Raw genomic sequence first — 24,878 nt, forward strand, 5'->3', positions numbered from 1 at the left:
CCCCATCAGATGCATGTGTTTCCTTTATAGTATACTTGTAGTTAGCCTATATCTGAGTACTTTGAGTAAGAGGGAAATTAATAACATCTTAAGGCAGTGCATTCTGTTTGGTTAGTTCTCACAGCTAAAGTGAAAGATCCCCATTGCAGTATTTTAACTAGTCCATTAGATACGTGTGTTTAAAGCCAAATAAAATGTTCAGGGTTAAGAAAGCAGAGATTTAAGAGTTAGGAGTGTATTAAGTTATAAACATGAATGACATCCAAGAAGCACATGTAGATTGAGAAGAGAGCAAGTACATGAGTCTCTTACATAGTTAAGGGAAGGCAACAGGAAAAGATAGCCAAGTAACCTGAGAAGGAATTGCCTGTATTGTTGACTAGGAAGGTGTGACTGAAGCCAAAGAAGGAGAAAATTTGTAGTTTTCAAGCTTTGTTTCATTTTGGAACTTAGACAGTACTGGCATGTCATTTTAAAATTTGTTTATCAGAAAGAATCCTGGCCAGCTACCTGGCTTTAAGTCCCATGTCATTTTTTTATGCACCACAATTACTTGCAATTCATAGTAGGAATTTTTGAGGTCTTCTCAGACTCTCTTCCCTTCTAGAGTCTTTTGCTATGAAATTGTGCCTATCTTTTCTTCACCCTTCGAAGCCTACTTTATGAAGCTATGGAGACTCATGAGACTGTTCCTAGCCTTTGTCTGCCAGGCTTTTGTAAATGTTATGTGGTTCCAGCTCCTAAAGATTCCTGTCATGTTCCTTTCCTTGTGGTTGGTTGGAATTAGATCCAGTATAGGATACTTATTTTGTTGCTTCCACTGCCCTTTTCTTGTAAGTAAAACAAATCCTAACTTGGTAGATACTCCACTTAAAAGTGAATTGAAGTTGAGTGTGATGGCTCATGCCTATAGTCCCAACTACTCAGGAGGCTAAGACAAGAGGATCGTTTTGAGGCCAGCCTGGGCAACATAGCAAGACCTTCTCTTTAATAAATAAATAAAGTGAATTGAGACGTTTGGATGATTTTTGTCATCTTGCCTCTCTGCTGGTTTCACAGTATCCATCAGTGATATGTAGTCCATTTATAGAGATGGTAACTGTACCTCTCTTAGATTGTTATAGAAAAATAAAAAGCACTCCATAAAGTTAACTATTGTTATTTTAGTAGTAGTTTAAGTATATGTAATAATAACTCCTAAAATTTACCTTTAACTTGTACTTTTTTAGTCATTGAAAAACTCCATTTTCAAGGATTGGTAGGGTTTGCCAAACCAAAGATGTCAGGTAGCTTAATGCCCACTAGTGACCCTTGCAACAGAAATTTCAAGGCAGATACCAAGTTGCAGTGGGATGAAGAGCAAAAAACTCTAGAAACCACTCTTTTAGAAAATCTAAATCAGTCATTTTATTCACAAAGTTAAATGCTGCTTCTGTTGCCTTCTTTTTTTGGTCACTAATGTCGATACAGAATAACAGTAATACAAATAATTTTTTAAGTATTTACTATGTCTCATTAAAATTGTCATTGGTAAGCAAATGAATCAGCTACCCAAATGATAAAACAGTTATTTAAAATAAAATTGGAGATAAGCATTCATCTAACATAGCATCTTGTATGCAGTGAGTGTTATGAATTTTCTTTTTGTTAAAATGAATTTTTATCAAACGTTTCTTTTTTGCCCTCCAAAAGTGTGTGGATTCTCATGCCATATAACTTGTGTAAACAAAGCTCCAACCACTTGTCCAGTTCCTCCTGAACAAACAAAAGGTCCCCTGGGTATAGATCCTCAGAAAGGAATAGGAACAGCATATGAAGGTCATGTCAGGGTAAGTATGATTAAGTTGGGTTTAGATTAATCTTTTAAGATTTATTAATGAATTAAAATCAAATCCAGTTATTTTAACAGCATAGTTCTTGATGGAAAATTAAATGAATAAAATTCATCTAATAATTTTATTTCATCTAGAATAAGGATTTGCAAACAAAAACCTAGCTTTTACATGGAAATAAGTTTAAAAATGTCTCAAGTTTTTCCATATTGTTCCTGTCTTGTGATGAAATCTTCATAAAGGAGTTTGTAGCACCTGGTCTTGCAAGAGAGGTGGCATAAGGTTATGAATTATGAGGTATTAAGGCATAGTCTTGTTATCTTGGATAGTATTTACAGTGTAAGCTGAACTTCATCTTACACCAAGTTTGACTTTTATGCTATTTAGAAAGAAAACCATGAGTGTTATTTTAATGAAATATGAGTGAAAGTTAAAATGGTACCATTAAAATGTTTCTCAGAATAAAAAGTCATTCAGTATTTGAAAAATGTGTTCTCACATTTTCTCATAGCTTAATGATATGTGTCTCATCTGCTACTTTACCAACCAGAATGGCAGACTTATAAAACGTGTGCATTATCTGTATGCAATTACATATGTAATTTAAGGGATATTTTCATTTGAGTTGTTTTGGCTGTTTGTTTTTTTGTCTAAAACAAAACTAAGATTCCTAAGCCAGCTGGAGTGAAGAAAGGGTGGCAGAGAGCACTGGCTATAGTGTGTGACTTCAAACTCTTTCTGTATGATATTGCTGAAGGAAAAGCATCTCAGCCCAGTGTTGTCATTAGTCAAGTGATTGACATGAGGTAAGACGTTGAAGGTAAAATTATTTGTATCATTGCAACATAGGAATTTTAAAGTTTCTGATTTTTAAAAATTGTGTTGCCATGGTTTATTTAAATGAACTAATTTCGTATTTTCTAATTTGCTAATATTGCTATAGTAACAGAATTGAAACTAGGAAGTAGGGTGTACTTATAGGACAGGTTGGTGTGTGTGTTGAGTGTGAGGGGCTAGGAGTTAAGGAGAAAGAAGTTGGTGTCCAAAAGACCTGTGTAAATGGGGTAATGGAGGCCTAACAAGTGAAGCTTATATTATCACCTAAAGGCTTAGAGTACAATTTCAATGTGAGGAAAGAAAATAAAAATCAGAAAGGCTTCTGGAAAACATAATCAGTAAACATTTAAGTAAGTACAGCCCTTGAACACTTCTGGTCTCATTTTTCAGATTCTTCCCGTGTTCCTTAGTGCTCTCTCCTTTACCTTTTCTCCTAACTCCAGGCACTGTCCTTGAGTGAGCATATTTACTCACAGTTTCAGCCATCGCCTCTGCATTGATGACTCCCAGACTTGTATCTCCAGTTCAGATATGTCCATCCATTGCTCAAAACTGGAATTTCTAGCTATGACTCACATTGGCACTTCACATTAGCATCTCAAACACATTATCTTCCCCTACAAATATGGAACATGACGGGATAGATGCAAGAAATATTGGCAAGAAAAATCTGATAGAACCTACTAAGGGACTGAATATAGACAGGGAGAAGAATCAAAAATAGGACTAAGGTGTCAAGCCTCTAAGACTAAGGGAGTCATGGTACCAACAACAAAATTAAGGGAATCACAAGAAATTATTGTGGAGGAAATATGTTTTAGATGTTGAAGGAACAATAAAATATAGCATGAACTGGGTTGAGGGTACTTAAGATTTATTATGGGAGGCAAGAGGGTCCACTGGAGGCTCCAGAGACCTACCAGGGTTCAAATCCCAGTTCTACGTGTATACTTAACTGGCCTTGTGACTGTGGGTAAGCCAGTAATGATTTCTAGCTCTTGTATAATATACCACTAGGAAGTTATTCTTGATAAATTATTTGGGGCACTATTAATTACAATGGGGGAAAATTAAATTTTTAAAAAAATTAAATTTGGGTGTTTGGTGCAGTTAAGCTTTGGGTATGTGTTAATTGGATACACACCCCAAACCACACACACATAGCCACATATACTAACTTTTAATGCTTTGCTTTTCGTTCAGGGATGAAGAATTTTCTGTGAGTTCAGTCTTGGCTTCTGATGTTATCCATGCAAGTCGGAAAGATATACCCTGTATATTTAGGGTAAGTGTGTATGCTGTAATTTGATCACTGAATTATGTGTTTTTAATGAGTATATTTTGCCTCCCTATATAGATCATAAATTCACTATAAGTAAAACCAAATCTTACATCCTTTTATATATTCCATGTCATCCAGTACTTGAAGGTATAGAAAATTGCTGCTAAGTATTTAATTAGTGAAAGACCTGGAGAAAGCATCAATATATGGCTTATAAAATATGCTTCCTGGTAGATAATATTTTTTAGTTCCAATTCAATTTTTAAATAAATACTACCACATGGAAAATTAGGTAAATGTGAGGTTTCTCAAGTTTTTAAAAAAATAGAAATGTCTGTCTTGAAAAACTAATGTGTTTGTTACTTACTGCTTTGTAACAGGCATTCCAAAACTTAGTAGTTTAAACCGACAATGATTTACTATTTTTCACTATTCTGTGGACCAGCTGTACAGTTCTTGTGGTGTCAGCTAGTGTCACTCATGTGACTGCATTCAGCTCATTTGGGGCCAGAACATCTAATGACCTTGCTCTTACATCTGGGTGCTGGCTGTTAGCTGGGTGATCTCAGTTCTCCTCTTTGTGAACTCCCTCCATGTGGTCTCTGGTCATCAGGTAGCCTGGCTGAGCTCCCAGTGGCTGGCTTCTAAGAGAGCAAAATAAGCTGCCAGGCCCTTTGAGGACTAGGCCCAAAACAGGTATAATAACCCTTCTGCATTCTGTTGGTCAAAGCAAGTCATGAGGTCAGCCCAGATTTAAGGGGAGGGGAAATAGATTCCACCTCTTGATGAGAAGAATGGAATTCCTTAGGAGGACTTGTCGGTAGCCGTCTTTGGAGGCTGTTGCCACGATGCAATCTTGAGTTGGTAAATTCAGACAATAGAGGTTAAAAAAAAAACAAACTACTGCCCAGTTGTTATGCCTATCTCCCTATATTTCTCTATGAATCTTGTATCTAGGGAAGGTCAGGCAAAGATTATACTTAGTCTCTTAGTTCCCAGACTGACAACTATTTATTTTCCTCCCAGCCACCAAGGGAGCCTACAGAGGCCCACTTATCTATAACTGATTTTCATAGTGTGATTTTATTGTCACTGCTACTTAATAAGGAATTCTTTACTTATAATAAGGAATTCATATAGGTAAAATTTAAAACTGCTCTGATAGTGTTGTTTGTATAATGATAAACCTTCATTTAAATATTAATTTAAATGATCAAATCTTAATGATAATGCGAGTTATTGTTGTGAAGTAACAGAGAGTATATTTCTGAGCACTTCTGACTTCTTAAAACAAGTCGCAAGTCAGTATGGTGTGGCGCTTAAGAGCATGGGCACAAGATCCCAGACTTCTAGTTGTGTGTCCTTGGAGAAATGATTTAATTTCTTTGCATCACCATTTTTTTCATATATAAAATAAGGATATAATGACAGTACATCCTAAATCATGACGATGTTAACAGAGTTAAATAAGTTAATACTTGTAAAGTGCTTAGATCTACCTGGTGCTCAGTATTGACTCAATAAATGCCAGTTGTTGTTGTTATATATTTAATGCCTCTTTAGTGATAGTGTTCTGGCACTTTTATAGAAGGAAAATGAAAATGATACTAACATTTCATATGGTATCTGCTACCTTTGCTTTGTCATGTATTCTAGTGCTAAAGGTAGTTATTCTGATTAGGAATAGCTAAACCCCAGTAACTGTATCATTTAATGAATGCTCACTTTATTGGTGAGTGCTAAGCAAACTAACATAATCATGAAACTAGCATAAAGGGTGTCTTTTCTAATATCATGAATATTGATTAAATTGTTCTAGGTCACAGCTTCCCAGCTCTCAGCATCTAATAACAAATGTTCAATCCTGATGCTAGCAGACAGTGAAAATGAGAAGAGTAAGTGGGTGGGAGTGCTGAGTGAATTGCACAAGATTTTGAAGAAAAACAAATTCAGAGACCGCTCAGTCTATGTTCCCAAAGAGGCTTATGACAGCACTCTACCCCTCATTAAAACAACCCAGGCAGCCGCAATCATAGGTATGAATTTATAACATTTATCACATTATTATAATTGTTTTCTAAACTACCTTGAGAACAGGGATTGACTTTCATCTAGGAATCCCCAGATGCTCAGTACATGTTTACTGAATGAATGAGACCTATATCAGATCTTTGTTTTTCAGTAAACAGGAGTATAAGTATACTTTCAAAGTGCCTTTTTTTCCTGAAAAAACAACAGTGCTAAACATTAGCCTACCAATCTATTTTCTGCTTGTGTGATTTAGAACAAGTTAGTTTCTTAGAGTTTAATATATAAAATACAGATGGTAATTACCTTGCTAAGGTTACTGGGAAGTTTAAATAAGATGGAATACATACCACAGAGTGCCCTGCATAAAAGAAATCCCCTTAACAAATGGCAATTTCTGTGTCTGGAGGTTTAAATTTTTGCTCTATTCCTGTGTATGCATCTAACTCTTTTGTTACTTTCCATAAATACTGAAAAGTTTAATGAGTATGGTTCAAATGCCATTCACAATTTTTACCTCCCAAAACAAGAAGTGTAGAACAACTTAGGTTTTTCATTTTGTTTCATCATTTATTAAACATTTACTTCTTTTTGTAAGTATTGATATGGATTATTCTTTAATAATTGTTCTATTTTAGAAAACATGAGAGGTTTACCAGTATAATCTGAAAGGAAATAGTGTAAACTGTTATTGTAATTTATTTTATTTCCATTTTTTGCACCAAATGTTCTTATCATCTGGTTTATTAGCATTACATGGTTTTTTTCCTAATAAAAATCTTTCACATTCATGTCTTACATAGATCATGAAAGAATTGCTTTGGGAAACGAAGAAGGGTTATTTGTTGTACATGTCACCAAAGATGGTAAGAGAAAACTTTTTTTTTTTGGAGTAATTTTAAATCATGTGTTAAAAAAATTTAAACTCTAGATTCTAAATTTTACAAAGAGCAGGATTTGCTCTTATTTATCCTGTGACTAAAATTTTCCAGACCTAATTTGATGTTTATAAATTAAAAGATTATTTTTAAATTTCTATAATCCCCCTGAGGTTTAAAACTTCAAATATGTATTGTCTTTCTTGTATCATTTTATTTAACAGTTCTGTATGAACTCAGATTGCATTTCTGTTGTTTTTTTTGTTTGGTTGGTTTTGAGACGGAGTTTCGCTCTTGCTGCCCAGGCTGGAGTACAGTGGCACGATCTCGGCTCGCTGCAGCCTCCGCCTCCTGGGTTCAAGACAAGAGATTCTCCTGCCTCAGCCTCCCAGTAGCTGGGATTACAGGCATGCACCACCACACCCGGCTAATTTTGTGTTTTTAGTAGAGACGAGGTTTCTCCATGTTGGCCAGGTTGGTCTCAAACTCCCAACCTCAGGTGATCCACCCGCCTTGGCCTCCCAAAGTGCTGGGATTACAGGCATGAGCCACTGCGCCCAGCCCAGATTGCATTTCCAAAGATGGAACATGAAAAAAAATATATACAACTTGATTTTCACATTGTTCTATTAGTACCAGAAGAGGCAACAGCTGTTAAAATGTGTTTGTTTGGAGGTTTTTCTTCTAGGGAAAAACTAAATGCTGGGTGAAATAAAGAGAAACCAATATAACTTGGTATTCATAAATACAATATTCTAAGTTTTATCTTTATGTCAACTTAGATCATGGGAAAACAATGCATTGTTACCCATATAAAAACTTCTGAAAAATAAGTTCTCTGTTTTTAAAAATGGGAATCCTGTGGTGACGTTCCCTAGAATTTAGTGCCAGTAAAAAAGTTTCCTTGAAGATTTGGCATACTTTTACACAAGAATCCTTTGGGGTTTGCCTTGGCTGCCAGAAATCTCAGGACTCAATTTAATACATACTATAGGTGAGTTAAATTATCTTATGATGGGTTTGATAATCTTTTTTTCCTGTGACTTCTGATGTCTTATTCTTCCATGTGTGCATCTGTAAGTTGACTTATATCCTTTTGAGTATAATTGGGATATGATAAATCAATAAAACTATATTTTGATTTATTATTCTTTCTGTGTTTAGAAATTATTAGAGTTGGTGACAATAAGAAGATTCATCAGATTGAACTCATTCCAAATGATCAGCTTGTTGCTGTGATCTCAGGACGAAATCGTCATGTACGACTTTTTCCTATGTCAGCATTGGATGGGCGAGAGACCGATTTTTACAAGCTGGCAGAAACTAAAGGGTGTCAAACCATAACTTCTGGAAAGGTGCGCCATGGAGCTCTCACTTGCCTGTGTGTGGCTATGAAAAGGCAGGTCCTCTGTTATGAACTATTTCAGAGCAAGACCCGTCACAGAAAATTTAAGGAAATTCAAGTCCCATATAATGTCCAGTGGATGGCAATCTTCAGTGAACAACTCTGTGTGGGATTCCAGTCAGGATTTCTAAGATACCCCTTGAATGGAGAAGGAAGTCCATACAGTATGCTCCATTCAAATGACCATACACTATCATTTATTGCACATCAACCAATGGATGCTATCTGCGCAGTTGAGATCTCCAGTAAAGAATATCTGCTGTGTTTTAACAGCATTGGGATATACACTGACTGCCAGGGCCGAAGATCTAGACAACAGGAATTGATGTGGCCAGCAAATCCTTCCTCTTGTTGTAAGATTCTCTTTCTTATGGCTGTCTTATCTTTTTGTCTCTTTCCTTCCTTTTCCCTTCCACTTCATCTCCCAAATGTTGTCATTATTAATAACAGTTTTTTTAAAAAGTCATTCTTAATGCTTTTCCTCAGTATTGATTATGTTGTTGATTTAAAAACCATATGTAGTTAGGCCTGGGCAAACAGGGCCAGCATTAGCATGCACGTAATTTAAACAAAATATCTTTCTGTGGAATATTTCACTAAGATGGATTTTTTACCCCACATTGTATTTTGAAATAACCCAGAATTGTTATCTCATGGTCCCCCAAAATATGGTGCTTGTAAGCATCAGTGTCTCGCAGAACTTATTCTGGAGAAGTAGTTACTAAGTGAATTATTTAATCAGGTATGTAAAGGTATAATGTAGCATCTATAAGAGGTGTTTTTTCAGTTTTCCACTTTTATCTACATGGGTAGATATTTATAATTGCTTATTTTACCCCTTCAAGGAATATTAAGACATAATAAATTATTGAATACGTTTTGTTTTTTTTGAGAGATGGAGTCTTGCTCTGTCACCCAGGTTAGAGTACGGTGGTATCATCATAGTCTGCTGCAGCCTCCAACTCCTGGGCTGAAACAATCCTCCTACTTCAGCCACCCGAGTAGCTGGGACAGCAGGTGTACACCACCACACCCAGCTTATGTTTTTAATTTTTATTTTTGTAGAGATGGTCTTATTTAGTTGTTCAGACTGGTCTCAAATTCTTGTCCTCAAGCAGTCCTCCCAACTTGGCCTCCCAAAGCACTGAAATTATAGGCTTGACTCACCACACCCAGCCTTATTGAGTACTTTTGATTATAGAATACTTTGGTTATTGAAAATAATCCAATTATTATTGAATATGTGCCATTGAATGTGAGTTACAGCAATGAGTAAAATAGATACAGTCTTAACCCCACAGAGCATGGGGTGCAGTGGAAAAGATTTGTGATAAAGCAAGTAGTTGCAGTAGAGTGTTAAGTGCTATGATAGCAGAAGTAGAGAGTTCTATAGAAGCACATAGGAGAAGTATTTCATCCAAACTGTTTTGTTTTTAATGAAAAATACTTGAGCATGTTAAAATGCTGAAGGGAAAAAAACCCTAGGGAACTACGTGGAAAAGTTGTCTATATGGGAAATAGAGCAAGACCACCAAGAAGGCCAGAGAGGACAAAATTCAGAAGACAGGTTGCAAGAATTACTTGGGGGCAGGAGTAGTAAAACCTCTTCATTTGTAACAAGATAGGAGGAGGAGTGATGGGTATGGGTCTAGTCAAGTTTAAAGGTTCAGTGCGAGAAAGTTTGGGAGGGCAGTCCATGCTTATTACAGAAAAATCAGAAAGTCTGCGTAAACAGGACAAAAGAAAAATACCTCTAGTTCTACCCATCCAGACTTTTTTTTTTCCCCACCCTCCATCCTGGGATGAACAGCTTAACTATTTTTTGTTGTTATTGTTTTTTGTTGTTATTGTTGTTGTTTTTGGTCTTTCCAGCTTTTCAACTGCAGATCTTGGGAATTAACTATTTTTAATATTTTGTTCTGAAAAATATAGTCTTAGGTGGGCACAGTGGCTTACACCTGTAATCCCAGCACTTCAGGAGGCTGAGGCAGGAGGATCGCTTGAGGCCAGAAGTTCGAGGCCAACCTGGGCAACATAGCGAGAACCTGTCTCTATAAAAAATTTTCTTTAGCCAGATGTAGTGGTTGCATGCCTGTTGTCCCAACTACCCAAGAGGCTGAGGTGGGAGGATCACTTGAGCTATGATCATGCCACTGCACTCCAGCCTAGGCAACACAGTGAGACCTTATCTCTAAAAACAAACCCACACACACTCTCACACTCTCTTTCTTATCAATAGAATAATTGCTGTCTTGTAACTGAGTCAGATAATAATTACAATTATTCTAATGTAGAGTCAGAGTTGGAATGTCTGACTTTTTTGTATAGCTCTGCCAATAATTCCCTTTGTAACCTTAGTTTAAGTAAACCATTGAATCTTTCTTTGCTTTTGTCACCATTTGTTGATATTCATTCTTTCAACAAGTATGTATTGAGCATCTACCCTATTCATGTAACTGTGTTACAGTGCTTTATTATACATTCTTAACAGGGACTAGAACACTTACCTGAAGATTTCTGTGCTTTCTAAGTTTGATTCACTGTCAATAACTTACCTAGTTTTAGGAATCAAATACTTTAAATATAATGAAATTCCTTTACAGAACTCATGTTGGGCAAAGAAATAGTATACCCCTGGTGTTTACAGAATCCGTCTATATTATAATGGCTGTATAATCTGAACCATGGTGTACCAGTTCTTCATTTACGATATATGTTCTGTTTGCTTCAAAAATGTTATGATAGCCACACAGGATTTGAGTGGGATTCCACTCTACGGTTGTTTAGTGTAGACCTTTCAAAATATTTGGGGTTTAATAGTTAAAAGTAATCCACAAGCTGCCACCTCCTTCCCTTCTCCCAGGTTACAATGCACCATATCTCTCGGTGTACAGTGAAAATGCAGTTGATATCTTTGATGTGAACTCCATGGAATGGATTCAGACTCTTCCTCTCAAAAAGGTAATTTAACATTAAAATGTGGGCTAAGCCAACTGAGTATAGGTGAAAACACTAAATTACTACATAATAATTTCTTTTTATTAATTCAACATTTTCTGGCATGTGTAATTGGCAGTTTGGGACTTAGCTAAGAGTGAGAAAATAGAAACAGAAATAAAGTTAGTTAATTTCCTTATGCCTAGCTAAAACCATACTAATTTTACTATATTTGGTTTATGCAAAGTATGATTGTTATTATTACGAACAACTAGAATATATCCTACAACTTAAAATGTCAGTGTTATCTTCAACTTTTGGATTAAGGAGCTCTGAGAGAGTACATGATTATTATGAATTATAACTGTCATTCACCCAGTGTTTAATCCTGTGAGGACAGATTTAACAGGCTAGAAAAGTAATTAAACTTAGAACCAAAACTGTTTAAGTGTCTCATAATTGAAAAATAAAGATTTCATATATTCCTAATAAAACATAATATTTTTCTTAATATATAATCCTGTTTCCATAACAAAGAATTTTTACAATTATAGAACTGCTAGTTTGCAAAAATGAAGAGCAATAGTTTCATATAGATAGATGTGATATATATATAGCATGTATGATTAGTTGGGGGACAGGGTTTAGAGAATACGTGAAAGTAGCTGAAATCATATTTCAAAATTAGCACCTGTTTAAAATCATAATAGCAGTTTAAAAAGCTCTTGTAATTACTGCCAGATTATCTAAAGCAACTAAAATATACTCTAGTTTGTAAATTTGGATTGGACATTATTACTTTTCTGTGGATTTTTTTGTTTTTGTTTTGTTTTGTTTTGGTTTGGTTTTGGTTTTGGTTTTTGAGACAGGGTCTCGCTCTGTCATCCAACCTGGAGTGCAGTGACACGATTTCAGCTCACTGCAGCCTCCACCTCCTGGGTTCAAGCGATTCTCCCACCTCTGCCTCCCAAGTAGCTGGGACTACAGGTGTACACCACCATGCCCTGCTAAGTTTTGTGTTTTTAGTAGAGACAGGGTTTCACCATGTTGGCCAGGCTGGCCTCGAACTTCTTACCTCAAGTGATCTGCCTGCCTCGGCCTCCCAAAGTGCTGGGATTACAGGCGTGAGCCACTGCGCCCAGCCCTATTTGATTTTTATCATGTAATTTTTGCAGTGTATGTGAAAGAATGGATACATGGCCTTTGTGAAGGATAATAATAAACTGATCACTCATGAACCTACCTCCTAACCTGAGAATCAGAACATCACTCATATAACTGCAAACTGCGTCATGTTGTGCTTATCATTCCTTTGCTTTTCTTAAAATACAGAATTTTTGCATATTTAAGTATCCCTAAATAATGTATCTTTCAGTTTTGCTTGGTTTTGAGCTTTATAAAAATGTTATAATATATAGTCATTTTCTATCTTGCTTTCTTTACTCATCCACTGAGTCTCATTCATTCATGTTGTTACATATACCATAGTTTATTGCTTTTCAGTACTATAAAATATTCTGTTGGGTGAACTTATCACTGCTGTCTGTTCCCTGATTGGGAGACATTGAATTATTTACTAGCTTTTTGCAATTGTGATGTTTCTGCATATGTGTTTTGGAATAGTTTTCAGGAGTTTGAGTCATACACCTAGGAGCAGAATTGATGGGACATAGGGAGTTCAGCCAGCTTTATGAGATATTATTTTCCAAAGTAATTGTACCAACCAATACTCCCATCAACAGCATAAAGGAATTCTTATCCACATCCTAGTACTTCCCATTGTCAGGATTCATAGGTTTTATAAATGGTTACAAGGTAGTATTTCATTGAAGTTTCAATTTGCATGTCCCTAATTAACTGTGTAGTTGAAAATCTTTTGTGTGTTTATTCATAATTCATATTTCCTCTTCCATGAAATGCCTGGTCATGCTTTTTGTTCATTTTGCTATTGGATTGGCCATATTTTTCTTATTTATTGGAATTCTTTATACATTGTGGATACTGGCTAATAATGGATGTGTAAATCTTTTTCTTCTTTGTGACCTATTCATTCATTTGTATTTGGCTGAACAGAAGTTACTAATTTTAATGTAGTTAAATGTATCTTTCTTTTCCTTTATGTTTGTCTTTTTTCTCTTGTTTAAGAAACTCTTTCCTACCTTAAGGTCATAAGATACATTCTATTCTCCTCCAAACATTTTACCTTTTTTAAAAAATCTTTTTTAAATGTATATACCCAACCTCCAAACATTGTAAAGCTTAGCCTATTAGATTTATGTTTTTAATCCAATTGGAACTGATGCTTTTGTGTGTGGTGTGAAGCAGAGATTTTATTTTATTGGTTCCATGTAATCAGTTGCTCAATCACTATTTATTGACAGTCCCTCCTTTCCCCAGTGATCTACCCTTCCATCCCCATCATATGTATGCATTTAGTTTTTGATAGTAAGAATTCATAAGTTAGCTGTGTTGATATCTTCTTAGTTTAACTGTTTGGTCATTAATGGCTTTAAAAAGTCTAAGGTTTAAATGTATTTCTACTTATTTGTTCATTTGCTTAGGATAGCCTTCCTTTAAAATGTTATCATTGTAAGTTTGTTTGTTCAAATTAGATAGTGTTATACCTTTCCAGTCAGAATTATTGTTGATTTTTCTGAGAGGGCTGTATATTGAAGTAGATAAATGAGAAGTCTTAATAAGGTGTGCTTTATAAGCAGGACAAAAGTTTAATAATTTAATTTTTAAAGGTTTTGTTGAAATACTAATTTTGTTTTTTATTTTAGGTTCGACCCTTAAACAATGAAGGATCATTAAACCTTTTAGGGTTGGAGACCATTAGATTAATATATTTCAAAAATAAGATGGCAGGTAAGAAAATATATATATTCTTAGGGATAGCTTCATTGGAAATATTATTTCTAAGCGAACTGCCCAAGGTCACATTAATAATAAGTGCCAGAGTCCAGATTTCAACGCAGGTGTATCTTACTCCAAGTCTATGTTGTTGGCCACTATCACATTCTTAATATATTAGAATAAATTACTGAGCAAAAAGTCGTTCTGTTTAAGCTCGCATAAGTATTTGATTCTGACATACCTTATTATTTTTCTGTGGAGTACCTAAGTAGAGAAAGTGTAGCTGATTATATCTTCTGTATTTTCAGTATTGTAGAACCTGACCAAAATTTGTAACATTAAAATTATAAACGCTCATCTAGAGTTGAGGAATATGTCTTCAGGAACATATCTTCTGCCAGTGTACAGGGCCTAGCAATTTGAAAGTGGTTATGTCAGCATGGAAAGAAGCAGGAAAGAGAGGAGAGTCATAGGAGTGCCTGGAATCAGGAGAGGGAATGGAGACCCAGAGTGTTACAGACACGGGGGGAGGATATTTGGTTAGTGACCAAAATATTGAGGTAACACATGACATTACATACCACACATAAAATGCCAGGGAGACTGTTCACATAGAATTAAATGTTGTTTGCCTGTCAGGGTGTCCAAACAGTTAAAGTCTCACTTTTAACAAATATTATGATAGTGCCCTCTTCTATATTAAAGTCATTTTTGTGTCATAGCAGCAAATTTCTATATAATAGAAGTATTTGTAAATTTCTGATATGTTATGGCAGGTCTGTTAGCGAGGATGTATTTACAGTACATTATGTATTTAAAATAATTTTTTTTTTTGAGATGGAGTCTCACTCTGTTGCCCAGGCTATAGTGCGGTGGCACAATCTTGGCTCACTGCATCCTCCTTCTCCTGGGTTCAAGTGATTCTCCCACCTCAGCTTCCTGAGTAGCTAGGATTATAGGTGTGCACCACCACACCCAGCTAATTTTTTGTATTTTTGGTAGAGACGGAGTTTCACCATGTTGGCCAGGCTGGTCTTGAACTCCTGACCTCAAATGATCCACCTCAGCCTCCCAAAGTACTGGGATTATAGACCTGAGCCATCACGCCAGGCCAGTATTTAAAATAATTTAAGTAGACAAATATAAGTAAAAATATTGGCTTCGAGAAAACATTAAAATGTTGAGACCCATTATTTTGGGGTAGTGAATTTTTTTTTTTTTTTTTTTTTTTTGGGACACAGAGTCTCGCTTTGTTGCCAGGCTGGAGTGCAGCGGCGCCATCTTGGCTCACTGCAACCTCCACCTCCTGGGTTCAAGTGATTCTCCTGCCTCAGCCTCCTGAGTAGCTGGGATTACAGGCACGCACCACCATGCCCAGCTAATTTTTTTGTATTTTTAGTAGAGACAGGGTTTCACCATGTTGGCCAGGATGATCTCCATCTCCTGACCTCGTGTTCCACCCGCCTTGGCCTCTCAAAGTGCTGGGATTACAGGCGTGAGCCACCGTGCCTGGCCATGAAATTATTATCTTAATGGTTTTCTCCCACCTACCCCATATTCCTCCAATAAATTTGTCTTTTCTACTATCAAAAAAAAATCCATCAAGTTTTTCTGTGATTATTTTTGTTGGTTTTGTTTTATTTTGTTGGTGTGTTTTTGTGTTATAAGTACTGGAATACACAAAATTGCTTGATTTCTGGTTCAGTGCATTGGTACATTGTCTTGGAACCAGAGGTTTCTTGGTGAACAGGCTGGTGAACATAGCAGAAGTCTGTGGTAAGACTCCATTATGACTTAAGAAAGGATATTCAGGTTTTAGAAGTGATTCTCATTCAGAGATGGATACCTCGTGAAGTTAATGAAGTGTAAGCTTTAGATACTTCACTTCCAAGACCCATACTTAGTTTTATACTGGCATACCCCCATTTTATTGTGTGCCACTTTATCGTGCTCCACAAATACTACATTTTTCAAATCGCAGGTTTATGGTAACCCTGCCTCCAGTAAGCCATTTTTCCAACAGCATGTGTTGACTTCATGTCTCTGTTTCACATTTTAGTGATTCTTGCAATATTTCTAACTTTTTCACTGTTATTCTGTCTGTTATGGTGATCTGTGATCAGTGATCCAAATTTGAGGTTATTGTAATTGTTTTGGGGTGCCACAAACCATGCCCATATAAGATGCCAAACTTAATTGATAAATGTGTGTGTACTGACTGTTCCACCAAGCAGCTGTTCCCTTGTCTCCCTCCCTCTCATTGGGCCTCTCTATTCTCTGAGAACCAACAATAGTGAAATTAGGCCAATTAATAGCCCTACAGTAGACTCTAAGTGTTCAACTGAAGAGTCGCACATCTCTTACTTTAAATCAAAAGCTAGAAATAATTAAACTTAATGAGAAGGCATATTGAAAGTCGAGATAGGCTGCAAGCTAGGCCTTTTGCAACAGTTAGCCAAGTCATGAGTGCAAAGGAAAAGTTCTTGAAAGAAATTAACAGTGCTGCTACAGAGAACACATGAATGATAAGAAAGTGAAACAACCTTATTGCTGTTACAAAGAAAGTTTTAGTGATCTGGATAGACTGTCAGCCGCAACATTCCCTTAAGCCAAAGCCTAATCCAGAGCAAAGCTTTCTCTTCAGTTCTATAAAAGCTGAGAGCTATCGGGAACCTGTAGTAGAAAAGAAGCTAGCAGAGTTTGGCTCATGAGATTTAAGGAAGGAAGCCATCTCCATAACATAAAAATGCAAGGTGAAACAGCAAATATTGATGTACAAGCTCAGCAATTTATCCAGAAGACATAGCTAAGATAATTGATGAAGGTGGCTACACTGAACAATACAAAATTCAATGTAGCTAAAACAGACTTCTATAGGAAGAAGATGCCATCTAGGACTGTCATAGCTAGAGAGAAGTCAATGTCTGGCTTCAAAGCTTCAAAGGACAGGCTGACTCTTGTTAGGGATTAATGCAGTTTGTGGCTTTACATTGAAGCCAGTGCTCATTTACCATTCGAAAAAATCCTAGGCCCTTAAGAGTTACAGTAACTCGGCCGGGCACGGTGGCTCACAGCTGTAATCCCAGCACTTTCAGAGGCCGAGGCAGGCAGATCACCTGAGGTCAGGAGTTCGAGACCAGCCTGGCCAACATGGAGAAACTCTGTCTCTACTAAAAATACAAAATTAGCCGGGCATGGTGGCACATGCCTGTAATCCCAGCTACTCAGGAGGCTGAGGCAGGAGAATCGCTTGAACCTGGGAGGTGGAGGTTGCGGTGAGCCAAGATTGCGCCATTGCGCTCCAGCCTGGGCAACAAGGGCAAAACTCCATCTCAAAAAAAAAAAAGAATTATGGTAACTCTGCTCTGCCTAAATTTTACAAGCAGAACAACAAAGTCTGGATGGCAACACATCTGTTTACAGGATGTCACTGAAAATTTTAATCCCACTGTTGAGATCTACTACTCAGAAAAGAAATACTTCTTTCAAAATATTCCTGCTCATTGACAGTGCACCTAAGTCACCCAAAATCTCTGATGGAGATGTACAAGGAGATTAATGATGTTATTTTCACGTCTGCTAACACAGCATCCATTCTGTAGCCCATGGATAGAGGAGTAATTTTGACTTCCAAGTCTGATCATTTAAGAAAACACATTTCATAAGGCCATAGCTGCCACAGATAGTTATTCCTCTGATGAATCTGGGCAAAATAGATTGAAAACCTTCTGAAAAGGACTCACCATTCTAGATGCCATTAAGAACATGTGTGATTCATGGGAGGAGGTCAAAATACCAACATTCACAGGAGTTTGGAAGAAGCAGATTCCAGCCCTCATGGATGACTTTTAGAGGTTCCAGACATCAGTGAAGGAAATAACTACAGATGTGGTGAAAAGAGCAAGAGAACTACTAGAATTAGAAGTGGAGACTGAATTGCTGCAATCACATGATAAATTTGATTGGATGAGGTGTTGTATCTCATGGGTAAGCAAAAAAAAAAATGGTTTCTTGAAATGGAATCTACTCGTGGTGAAGATGTTAAGAACATTGTTGAAAAAACAAGAAAATATTTAGAATATTACATACACTAAGGTGATAGGGCAGAGGCAGGGTTTGAGAGGATTGACTCCAGTTTTGAAAGGGATTCTACTGTGGGTAAAATGTTACCAAACAGCATCATTATGCTATGGAGAACCGTCTTTTGTGAAAGGAGGAGTTAGTGTGGCAAACTTTATTGATGTCTCACTTTAAGAAATTGCCACAGCCATTCCAACCTTCAGCAGCCACCACGCTGCTCAGTCAGCAGCTTATCCACATCGAGGCAAGACCCTCCCAACTATCAACAAGAATATGACTCATGAAGGTGAAGATGATCGTTAGCATTTTTTGGCAATAAAGCATTTTTAAATTATGGTATGTATTTTTTTTAGACACATACTGTTGCACACTTAACAGACTACAGTATAATGTAAACATAATGTATATGCACTGGAAGACCAAAAAAATTGTGTGACTTGCTTTATTTTGATATTTTTTTTTTATGTGGTCTCAAACTGAACCTGCACTTTTTCCAAGGTATGCCTGTATTCTGTTTCTTAGAGGAACTCCACATATTTGTATAAGATTGGCTCCACCCTATTCTCACTGTGTGTGACTATGCTGGTCATGAATGTGTTCATACCCACTATGTGTCTATAAGACAAAACCTATTCTGACTTGTCTTTTCCCATGCTTTTTCATCTTTCTACTCTAGGCTAAGAGTAGAGGTAGATCTTGGAGAAGAGGAATCTGACAACATTTTAATGTAGTTGTCTTTTTCTTTTACAAAGGAAGGAAATCCCATCTCAAGAGGTCCTTTCTTTTTCTGTGTTTTGCTTTCTCCATCATTTCTTGGACAGCCCTCTGCCTGTCCAAAATCTCCCATTGCCATCCTAAGTCTCCCATTGCCACCCTAAGTCTCCAAGACCTGCTGTGCCCTCATAATTCTCAAATTCCAAATTTGTGTCCCACATTCTCATTCACTTCAAAAATTCTGTTCTTTGGCTGGGCATGGTGGTGCATGTGCCTGTAATCCCAGCTCTTTGGGAGGCCAAGACAGGAGGATCACTTGAGCCCAGGAGGTCGAGGCTGCAGTGAGCTATGATGGTGCCACTACACTCCAGCCTGGGCAACAGAGCAAGACCCTGCCTCAAACAAATAAATAATAATAATAATTCTATTTTTAAAATATTTATTGTTAGGAAAGCAGTCTGCCTAAGCCATATTATTATGCCACGAAGATCATGTTGCATTTCTGCTGATTATCACCTTTGTTTTCTTCTAGGCTCATTTGACTTCTTCGCACCTCCTCCCTCTCACTTCAGCTTTTTGGGTGTTGAAAACTTCTAAACTTTCCTGTTTTTCCTTATCTTATTTATAATGACACCCTTTGTTGTGTTATATGGATACAGCTGTCTATTTTTTTCTTATTTTCACACAGCCCAGCATGTTTTGGGAGTCCCTGGCAGACAGTTTTATTTACTTCTAGATATTAAAACTGACATCGGATAAGACTGGGTTGCTAGGTGTATATGATTAAACATCATCTACCCCCGAGATCAGAAGAGGAGAAATAGCGACAGATTCTTACCTTTTGTAAAGGAACGGTAGTGGGAGCACAGCTCCTTCTTTTTACTCCATATCTCATAGATTGAACCTTGCAGAGGAAATTTTTTTATTATGTAAAGATAGTTGTAATTGTTATTTACCATTTATGGTAAATCAGGCTTACCATTTATGTCTGATTACTGTTCAGGGTAACAATAGTAGCTCTTTAACAACACCCTAAGCCATTGAAATCAATACCTGGAGGGAGAGAAAATATAGTATTGAGATACTGCGGTAGGGTGGCTGATTAGAGTGACAGAACGCCAAGGCAACTACAGTTGTCTTCTAGTAAAATTATGTCCTACTGTGTTTATAATCAAGTAAAAGTGTAAGTACATTTTGTAAGCTATGTTTACTTTCCGCATATTATCTGTTTACATAGGTTCTGTTAAATATTATTTACTGTGGTTATCAACACAACATTTAAAAACCAGAATTGCATACACTTGTACTATCAGTGTTTGTACTGTCTTGGAGGTTAATAGATAAAAAACATTTTAATAGTTTAAAGAACATCATTATCATTTGTATTTTTATTTTAACAGAAGGGGACGAACTGGTAGTTCCTGAAACATCAGATAATAGTCGGAAACAAATGGTTAGAAATATTAACAATAAGCGGCGTTATTCCTTCAGAGTCCCAGAAGAGGAAAGGATGCAGCAGAGGAGGTAGATACTTAACCTGTACTATCATCCATGCATGCTTGTACCATCTGAAGGACTACTTGGTGATGATACTATATTTGATTTGGAAGGAAAATTGGGTATCTGAAAATCTCATTCATCTGTGGTATCAAAAACTGCAATAATGAATGTAACTTCCCAGTGTCATTTTAATTAATATTCTCAAAATTGTGAGTATGCACTGGATTAAAGTACCATATTTTTATTCACTTCATTCACTTCTCTATGTATATGGAATAGTCATATTTTTGGATCGTGTACCTTTCTACAATATAAGCATAGGACATAGCTGTGCATACAGTAAACCTGTATATGTCTAAGAAGTTCAGACTAACTACTCTCTTCATGAGCAAACAGAAGTAGGATTGTAGTATTTACAGTTACATATAAGACCGTTTCTGAAGTGTTATCAATCATTTTTAAAGAGATACATAAAATGTTCAGAATTATATGTAAAACAAAGTAGAGCTTCTTTGATGTCTTAAGTATTTAAAAAGACCCTCTACTGTTCTACCTAAAATCATAAGATCTTTTTTTTAAAATTTAAAACAAAATATTCTAAGGAAGTACATTTTTAATTGAGTATATTCTGTTACTCTGTATTATTATTAATGTGATTTAACAGTTGTATTTTTATTAAGAAAATTAAGCTTAATTTTTTTCATAAGCTACGTAAATTAACTGTGGAAAAATATCTAAACAGATGCTTTGTCTTACAGGGAAATGCTACGAGATCCAGAAATGAGAAATAAATTAATTTCTAATCCAACTAATTTTAACCACATAGCACACATGGGTCCTGGAGATGGAATACAGATCCTGAAAGACCTGCCCATGGTAAGAGGAATTAAGAGTGAATGTAAAAAAGGGCGGGTGTGGGGGGAATATAAATACATAGGCTTAAATATATGCGTAGACTTCAAAGGATATGTGAATGTAATGAGGAAATGTTTCTCTCAGTATACCACAATATGTCTAAGATATATGATGACATATCTGATGAACAAAACATAAAATTTAGACATCTGTCAAAAGCCAAACAAATCAGGTTCCTACTTAGTTCCATATTGGAGAATTTCTCTCATGCCTAGTTTACTATTGGTAGTGGAAGAAACTACCAAATTTGGAGAGGTTCTATACCAGATTTGGAATGTGGTTACCAAATCACTAAAATTTCACTACGTGTTAGCAAATTAATACAGATATTTGGCCTACTCTTTTTTTTTTTTTTTTCTTCCTAGAGAACCACATTATCTTGGTCATTAATGGTCACATCTCTCCGATAGTTGTGAAATTAAATCTTTTTCCTTTGCCCAGTTACAAACATGTTACCTGATCAGTTGTACATGAAAACGTATAACATAGGCCAGGTGTGGTGGCTCATGCCTGTAATCCCAGCACTTTGGGAGGCCAAGGCATGAGGATTGCTGAGGCCAGGAGTTCAAGACCAGCCCAGGCAACATAAGCAAAACCGCATCTCTTTTTTTTCTTTTTTTTTTTCTTTTTTTGAGATGGAGTCTCGCTCTATCACCCAGGCTGGAGTGCAATGGTGTGATCTCGGCTCACTGCAACCTCTGCCTCCCAGGTTCAAGTGATTCTCCTGCTTTAGCCTCCTGAGTAGCTGGGATTACAGGCACCCGCCACCATGCCCAGCTAATTTTGTATTTTTAGTAGAGATGGGGTTTCACAATGTTGGTCAGGCTGGTCTCGAACCGTGACCTTGTGATCCGCCCACCTCGGCCTCTGAAAGTGCTGGGATTACAGGCGTGAGCCACCAAGCCTGACCAAGACCCCATTTCTATAAAAACATTGCTGGGCATGGTAATGTGTGCCTGTAGTCCTAGTTACTTGGGAGGCTAAGGTGGGAGGATTACTTGAGCCCAGGAGTTTGAGGCTGTGGGGAGCTATGATTGCCGTTGCATTGGGCAACTGAGCAAGACCCTATCTCAAAAAAAGAAAAAAAGGTACAACATTGGAGAACTATTCGGTTTTAACAATATGAAGATTAGGGTCTCAGACTGGTCATGTTTAAATTAAGAATATTAGTGGAATTAGCCAGGCTCTGTACATTTCAGTACCATAGTTCTCTCAGCATACTATTAAAACTTTAAAAATGACCCTTTTGATTGGTAGTGATAGTTGCTAAATTTTGCACAGAATTTTAAGTATAATTCATATTTCATGGCCATTTGGGAGATGATTTGTGAATCTTGACCCAAATTGCTCTCTAAGGAAATCTGTCTTAATTAACCACATTATCAACACTACAGTGATAGAAGATATAAACATCTATCACTGACAGAGAAATTGGTTGATAATATAGTTCGGTGTGCAGTCAAGTTTCTTTAAATTTAAACAAACAACTTTTAAAGGGAGGTTTGCATTTATTTCATGGGAAGAAAAAATACTTGCATTCAAGTCTGAGTTCTTCATTGTAAATATCTCAGTTCATCAGTTGGCTCTGCTTGCTTATGAATGAATGTGACATTCTTATTACCATTACCAATAATATCAAAATATCATTATATATTCATAGTAATATACTTTTCTTTGTGGAGTTCAAACCAACCTCATTAATCACTTATGTTTTTGGAATAGGGTTAGCTGTGCTGAGTAAATATTTAAAAAGTGCAAAAACTAGATTACAGCTTATCTTGATATAGTATTTTTAAAAATTTTTAGGTCGAGCACATTAAATATTAAAACTGTTATACTTTTCTATCATGTTTAAAAACTATACTATTTTTTTTTCAACCTTTTCCTGGGAGTGAGATCTCAGATTTCTCTCCATTCTTTTCCCATTAGGAACATTTGCTTAAAGTCCTGAGTCTGGTTTTCCTTTAACCTCAGAAGTAAACATAACATAACTATAGAGTCCAAAGCCTGTTGTTTTTCCTTATGGAAGGTGGGATGTCAGCCACAAAATACCTTAAAGAATTTTTTAAATTGTGATAAACAATTGAAATGTGAATATATTTATGACTTACATTTGGTAAGTCAAGTGCTGTGTAGTATTTTAAACTTTTTAAATTGAGTCAGTAGTTTTTTCAATACATAATGTGTAGTTAGCATTATGTAGGGATAGCAGGATACAAATTTCAAATATGTAAGTTGCAAAGCAAAGCATCAGCAAATATAATATTATTTCAGTAGTTACAAGGTTTTAATAGATATTCTTTTAAAATTTAAATTTCTTACACCTTTGTTTCATTTTACACAGAAAAGAATGTTTTTATCTCATACATTCCAACAATGTAGCTAGAAGTAGTATAGAAAATGTTTGTAGACATTCTATTCTAGCCCACGTATTACAGTGTTTAACAGAATGTTACTCTGCTTGGTATCCTTCTGCCGTCAGGTGAAAAATCAGTTTGCTAATGTTCCAGAGTTCTTTCAGACCTTCATATCCAATAAGACTATGCACCTTGATGCCAAAATGTCAGATTTCAAGCATTGTAAGAACTTTTTTTATCAGAGATCCCTCCTCACTCTACATTTTCTTCCCTCTTCCTTCTACCACTTTAAAAAAAAAAAGAGATAAAAGAAAAAGAAAAAATCTGTATCTTATTTTTTGTTCAAAATAAGGTCTATATTGACAAGCAAAACAAGTGAAGATAGCATTTTCCACAGAATCATTAGACCGCTTGATTTTTAGTGTTTGTTGTCACCTGATTTTGTTAACACATGATAATCGTTCTTTTTGGCATTAACACAAGTGACTTTTTGCCCTCTCATTGCAATTCAGTTTTTAATGTGCCTTTCATTGCTTTAATGTTTTCTTATCACGTAAGTGCTTTTGTATTTCCAGGACAAGAAGCTGGTGTAAATTTTTGAAACCTGTTTCTTCACCTGTACATGTAGTATGCATCAAAGATTTTATCTGTCTGAATTCCTGTTCTTCACAACCAGATTTTATTTTCACATGACTTTTTTCTATTTCACTACCAAAGGACATATAACCTGGGGCTTTTTTATAGGCATCCATTTAATCATCTAACAAATATTTATTGAGCACTTACTTTGTGCCCAGAACCATCTTTATCTCAGAGTAGACAGTAGTAAATACAATAATATGCATGTCTGAAAATAATAATAATATGCATGCCTGTACTTGTGTATGTATCTATTGAAAAGCTTGTGATATTTTAATGTATTCTCAGATGTTAATATGTTCTTTCCATTGAAATGGAATTATTACAAACTGTCACATAAAATAAAGATGAATTAAATTTATCTAATGTTAACATATATGAGTTTTTAAATAGCAAAGCCACATGTTGTCATCTATTCAAAGAGCATGTGTCCCAGACATTTTTATATTTTAATTTATTCAAATCAGTATTGCTTTCCTGTGAAATACTTATAAGCTTAGAAAGTTTATTGTATATCTTTAGAAATTTAATTCTGTTGCTTTTGTGCAAGATGTTCTTGAAACAGAATTGTTTGCTTTTTGAATATGGAAGGAGCAGTGAGGCTAAGGGAGTCATATT

At 36.1% G+C, this 24,878-nt stretch overlaps 1 protein-coding gene across 11 annotated transcripts in view; it reads left to right on the forward strand.

The window, feature by feature from the left end:
* CDC42BPA (CDC42 binding protein kinase alpha) overlaps positions 1-24,878 on the forward strand; it is a 331,226-nt gene that overhangs the window by 284,504 nt on the left and 21,844 nt on the right. For all 11 annotated transcript variants that reach the window (XM_054467753.2, XM_054467687.2, XM_054467761.2 and 8 more), the window contains 10 exons: positions 1,693-1,829; positions 2,499-2,638; positions 3,873-3,954; positions 5,771-5,987; positions 6,783-6,845; positions 8,022-8,615; positions 11,126-11,223; positions 13,983-14,067; positions 20,250-20,373; positions 21,108-21,225. In XM_054467753.2, coding sequence (XP_054323728.1) covers positions 1,693-1,829; positions 2,499-2,638; positions 3,873-3,954; positions 5,771-5,987; positions 6,783-6,845; positions 8,022-8,615; positions 11,126-11,223; positions 13,983-14,067; positions 20,250-20,373; positions 21,108-21,225 — 1,658 coding nt within the window. The remainder of the gene's footprint in view (positions 1-1,692; positions 1,830-2,498; positions 2,639-3,872; positions 3,955-5,770; positions 5,988-6,782; positions 6,846-8,021; positions 8,616-11,125; positions 11,224-13,982; positions 14,068-20,249; positions 20,374-21,107; positions 21,226-24,878) is intronic.

This window comes from Pongo pygmaeus, chromosome 1 (genome assembly GCF_028885625.2).
Source record: "Pongo pygmaeus isolate AG05252 chromosome 1, NHGRI_mPonPyg2-v2.0_pri, whole genome shotgun sequence".
Classification (NCBI taxonomy): domain Eukaryota; kingdom Metazoa; phylum Chordata; class Mammalia; order Primates; family Hominidae; genus Pongo; species Pongo pygmaeus.